This window comes from Hermetia illucens, chromosome 1, assembly GCF_905115235.1.
Source record: "Hermetia illucens chromosome 1, iHerIll2.2.curated.20191125, whole genome shotgun sequence".
Taxonomy (NCBI): domain Eukaryota; kingdom Metazoa; phylum Arthropoda; class Insecta; order Diptera; family Stratiomyidae; genus Hermetia; species Hermetia illucens.
Window position 1 is genome coordinate 185,293,297 of NC_051849.1, and position 5,801 is coordinate 185,299,097.

General features: G+C 41.7%; 1 protein-coding gene across 1 annotated transcript; it reads right to left on the reverse strand.

Annotated features, from left to right (window-relative positions):
• Positions 1-2,770: 2,770 nt before the first annotated feature.
• Positions 2,771-3,256, reverse strand: LOC119646993 (T-box protein H15-like). The gene has a single exon (XM_038047715.1). The coding sequence runs from the start codon at positions 3,254-3,256 to the stop codon at positions 2,771-2,773; it is 486 nt and encodes a 161-aa protein (XP_037903643.1).
• Between the last annotated feature and the right edge of the window lie 2,545 nt (positions 3,257-5,801).

Consider the following 5,801-nt stretch of genomic DNA (forward strand, 5'->3'; position numbering starts at 1 on the left):
TCTGTACGCTAAATATTGGCACTGTTACTGGAAAGACCAAGGAACTCGCAAGAGCCCTTCGGAAAAGTGATATTGGCGCTCTACAAGACACCCAATGGCTATAAACTTCTATATTTTGGTAGCCACACATTTGTTAGCAGATGATGAGGCTAATGCAATTTTCTCCAACCAAAGCATTCCCCATACGTAATGGCCTGAGAAGCAAATATAAATCGTGTTGGAAAAATTATATATGTAGAAGGCACCGTAAACTCGGTTGGCATTGCCATCTCAGAGAATTTCCGGGACGCCATTAAAGAAGTCCAACGATTCGATGACCGGCTGATAAAGCTCACCCTTGTATCAGCTGTATCGCACTATTCACTTCTTCACCGCATACGTACTACAGACAGGTCGACCTGATGCCAAGAAAGACGCCTTCTGGCAACTTCTCGATGCAAACACCTGCAGTGCGCCTGCTGAAACAGCGCAAGGAACACACTGACCCGCTGCGTATTAAATGATGCCGTGAGAAGAAAGAAGGAATGATCTCACTTACGCGATTACCAACCATTAAGAATGTGGAAGAATCGTGGAACCAAGTTAAAAACACGATCGACAAGCGGCCTATGCGACCCTCCGAGTTATTGAGCCAAGTAAGCGGTACATCAACCGAGATACTTAGCTTAGAGATGACGATGTTCCAATGAGGGTCCGTGAGAAGAAACGCCTCTAACACAAGTTTCTCAACGATAAAATGCTGGCCAATTTTCAAATTTATAAGAATGACAGCCGTTAAGAAAAGAAATTGATCGGGTCACCCGACCGTTCCATTACAAAGATCTTTACAATAAACTGGATACTCGGAATGACGAAAAGAATCTGTATCGACTTATCAAAAGCCGACTCCAACGCACACAGGATATCGAACACTTCTGTTATTTTAATGACAAGAACGCTACTATCCTCATCGACTGTCGAGCCACGGCGAATAGATGGCGAGAATATTTCGAGCAAATTTCAACTGAAAAATTTACTCATCCTCCACTTCTACAATCATTGCCAATATTTGGAGCAATTCCACCTCTCATTGCAACTGGTGCTGAGAGGTGGCGGTGAGGAAGACGGGGCGGCAACCCTCTCGGCCAAACCAAAACCAAGTGGCCGAGGAGAGCCTCTATAGTGGTGGCACCGGGAGACGCTGTACTCACTTTGTCACTTTGGCTTACCGGCCGTGATGCAGTAGGCGGATGCTCCAAAGGCCTAATCAGGGCGATCATACCCGAGTCTGCACGGGGACTCATCTGAAGTGACAATTTAATCACGAAACCTTACCAGGGGTATACTTTTCATTTGTTATTGTGATCGACTGAATTCCAGTGTTTGCTAACTCTTCTCGGAGTTCACATTAATGGAGATAATACCCCATCTTGTGGACAACCTGTATATGTCCTTACTTCCACTTGGCTACTCTTGAACATTCTGTCCATCCAAAAGGCCGGGTTTTTCTCACTTCTTTGCAGTTTTGGGTATCTCGTGTGTGCGATGTGTTATCGAACGCTCGTTCGATAACCAAAAACGGTTGACCGTCCTGCCCGGTAAGCGTGCTGACAGGGATGTAAGGGATTGCCTATTAGAACGTAAGTAAGCCCTTTAGCACTTTTAGGAGAGATCCTAAGATTATTTCCAATCCTCTCCTAGTAGCACAGGAAAATGTCATCTATTCCGGACGATTTTAGTGGTTTAAAGGTTCCCACTGCCCATCTTTCTCTAGCTTCCGAGTGGGCTGAAAGAGAATACTGAAAAATATTTTGACTTTCTTCAACACCTACCTTACTTTGAAGTAGAGCTTCAATTGTAGTCCTGAGTAAAAATCGACCATTTGACGTTATCTGCTGTTGCTAATAGCACCAAAATTAAACAAAACATTTCTATATGATTAATAATACAGTTTATTAGGTGATTCACAATAGTTAACATTTACAATAATACAATATCGGCCCGAAAGCATTCCAAGCAGCACCAAAACTACACTCAGACATCTCATTCATCTCTCTCTCGCTCTCTTCACTTCAGTTACTTCTATAGTTGTTTTACCTATTTTGATCTATTTATTTTATTAACCGATACTTTTGTACATAAATAAAATAAGCCATAAAATAATAATAAATAAATTACACAGGCAATGTATCTAATATCTTAGAAATTATATTAATTAAGCATCTTCTAACATATTTTATTTGTTTTTATTTTAATATTCTGATTTCGCTTAATACTTCACTTTCTAGCTCCTAGGTGTACGCTTAATGTCTACTTACAGTATTTACACGCAACAACAATATAAGAATGTTTGATTTAGTTTAAGTATATTCTCCGCCATATTATTATCATTTGAATACATTTGAGTTATGTATTTAAGATTGAAATAAAATTTTTATAGCTGGGCTAAATTTGGGACTAAGACCAACGAACGGAAAGTCTAAATAATACTAAATTTAGGAAATAATAATTAAACCACAGATAGTACACGCAATTTGTTTCCAAGTTTCTCACACGCTCGAATGATGGTGCATCCCCTGTCATTCATTTCGTATTTACGTTAGGGGAGCGCTGGGCTCCGTAAATTGGGATACTTACAAAATATAGGAGTGAGGGGCTCTGCCGCATCTCTTTTGCACACAGTTTGAGGATGCATCGTCCTCCGCACACCTAAATACAAGACTGCGGAACTGCATCCTCCATCACTGGAGTTTGTTTTTATTGTTTCGTACAGCGCTAAAAAGGTATTCTACTAATTTGGCGGACTCCTTGGGGTTGGTGGGTGCTGCGGTATCTGATACGGGCTAAATCGTTGAAAATGTTTCGTCCTCATATCCGGCGAAGGAGACCCTGAACTTGATGGAGTAGAGACTGGTGGGGGCGGTGGAGTCCGTGCATTTGAAACGGCTGCACTCGCTAGAAAGCCTGCTTGGAGTTGGGGCCATTGCTGTTGCCAGAGGCCGAGATTCAGTGCACTTAGTCCTGGACGTTGATAGATCTGAGGCAGTAATAGTTCCGTGTACGGTGATCGACCCCACATTTGAAGATGTTGGCGAGCTTTTTCCAGTATTGCAACTGATGCTGCGTCTGCATCCTGTTGAGTGAATTGCGGAATCAGAGGTTCCGGGAATAGACGGAGTGGTGCGCATAGATGCTGCTCGAGGAGAAGGGCGTCCATTGGATCTCTGTAATCAAAACTGTATCGATTAGTGTTAATTTGTTTCATCGATTCGGTCATATATTTTAATATGTGAATGTGTTGGGAGTGAGAAAGTGGTGTATTTCAGGGTGGGCCTGGAAGCAATTTTGCAACTCACTTCCAGATGAGTTAATAATAATCAATCTCTGTTTCTGGTAACGTTCTGGCCCAAAAAACCAAACGAATCAACTCGGTCTGGATTACGTCTTAACACCACCTCAGCAGAATCTCGGGTATGTTAAACCCGTACAAAGTAGACAAAAAATCTTGGGAGAACCACGTTCATATTGGGCCAGACATCATGCCTCCATAAGAGGCAATAACTCGGAGATTTCGTGAATCCTCACCTCAACTCATCAAAGTTAAACTGGCCGCTCTGTAATTTTGAACAAGACCGTCTCGCATCGATTGCTGATGAAATGTTTGCAATTTTGTTTTATGCGAATATTTTCGCGCGCCACGAGTAGATTTCCAGTCGGCGGGACGCAAAGGGCCAAAGGAGGTGTTTCTCCAGGTATTTTCTCTCATCATCATCTCGCCATAAGCACACCTGTATCGCAAAATTAAAACTTCATACATTAACTTTTGGGCAGCGGCGGTAGACAGGCAATTAGCCGGCCGAAGCGGGTGGGAAAAATTCGCTGAGTATCTTAGATAGAATGATACTCGTTGAATTAAAGGTACAAAATTACCTAAGACTCAGAATAGCAAGAAAAAATTCACTTGTGCGAAGTTTCACCAAGTCATTTATTATCTTTTATGCTTCTAAGGAGGTAGTTCCTATCTAAGATTACATCCGAAATAAGGATATCTATGATCTTCAATGGTGTGGTCATGTAATTCTCACTAACGAGAATTCACTTGCCAAGATTCGTCTGAACATCGAAGTCGGTGGTGAGAGACGAAAAGGCCGGGCGAACCAACGGTGGCTTAATATACGGGATGGGGATTTGAAAGCCCCGCAATTGCATGCAGATCAGGCTTTCAATAAAACTAAATGGCGCAACCGATCACGAAGAGCCGACGCCGCTTGTGAACAAAACAAAAGCTAAAGAAAAACAAGGAGGTGATACAAATGTAGGATATCGATTAGCCAGGTATGCGGGACGTTGTCGAAAGCCTTGATGATTCGGGATTTGAAGAAACTCTGCTTCACGGTCAATTTTGCCATCTATTTAGGTTTTTTTTTTGAAAGCTCTCCCTTCTTTACCGCCTTCGGCCACTTTAGGATGGTTTTTGACCATCGCATTCGGTCATAACAAGTCCGTATCCGCATGTTACAGTGACTGCCCATTTCGTTCACCGGATATTCTTGCAACCAAATACAAATTCTTTTGCGGCGGAGTATACGGTAGCAAAATTGCTGCGATTTGCGTCAGCTTCTGCTTTCCTGACAAACGTAGTAATAAATTCAATTTTATAAGGAGACACATTAGATTCACTTCACGAAGTTCACTACGGTAACGGAACACAAGCTCCTTTTGATGTTGACCCAATGTTCACCAACATTCTCCAGCATGGTGTTCAAGACGTCTGCGGCCTGGTCAGCAAAATAATGTTTCCATTGCCAAACGTCAATCAAGTCCCGAAAACGTAATGTGTTGAGAGAATGAAAGCTCCTCAGTCTTGCAAGGATATGCAGACGCGATACGCAAGCGAATGTTGGCAACGATCAAATAATAATCTCACTCGAGGCCGATTTAGTGCACCCGTAAGACCACCCCCAAGTTTGCTGCTGATCGTGATATAGTGGGTCTCATTACGTTACCAGTCAATTGAGGAGCAAACTCTGTACTAGAGTAGTGAACTGCGAGTGATCAAAGACTGCGAGCTGTAACACGCACGTTTCATCATTGTCAGTATGTTCTTATGGTCCCCAAAATCCATCACATACCCGAGCAAGGTTTATCAGAGCCCAATTTGGCTTCCAGATGAATCATTACGAACTATGTGAAATTGTCCACAGGAATCCTCCCTCTCCTCTTCATCAAATTCCCCCGTTGGTGCGTAACATGTTTTTCGTCCTGGACTAGAATTTCGCAGTAAATTTTCTATTTGATATCATTTTCCAGGACCTGAGGTCGGCTCAATCGACTGCGGTTAGCATTAATTTTACACCAGCCATTGTAGCCGTTTTCGAAACATAGAAATTCACGAAGTGCAGATTGCAATCCCTTTTAACCTTTTATGGCAAACAGAAAATACTTTGAGGGATATATACTAGTACTTTACAAATGAAAACACTTCGTATCAAATAATCAGTTTTAAATAATCAGTAGTATCCTATTGTAAGACCCTTTCTAGGAAGCTACTCTTCTACTTCGTTAGAACTGAAATAAATTACGCAAATTTCATGTAATACTGAAGATGGTTCTTACATATAAACATATTACATACAGAAGCATTGATTAGGAGTACCATAGCAGTCATTTCTACCTATAAACAAACATATTAAGAAGCCTTTGTTCCGTTCAGAAGCGGGATCGGCTCGAAATATATTGAAATGTATATATATGTTCAATAAATGCGAACTATTAGTGAAAGCCGACAACAAGCTACATAGCTTATCGAGATTACGAAATAA

Coding starts and splice junctions, on each gene's coding strand:
- LOC119646993 (XM_038047715.1), bottom strand. CDS start 3,256: ATGACCGAATCGATGAAACAAATTAACACTAATCGATACAGTTTTGAT.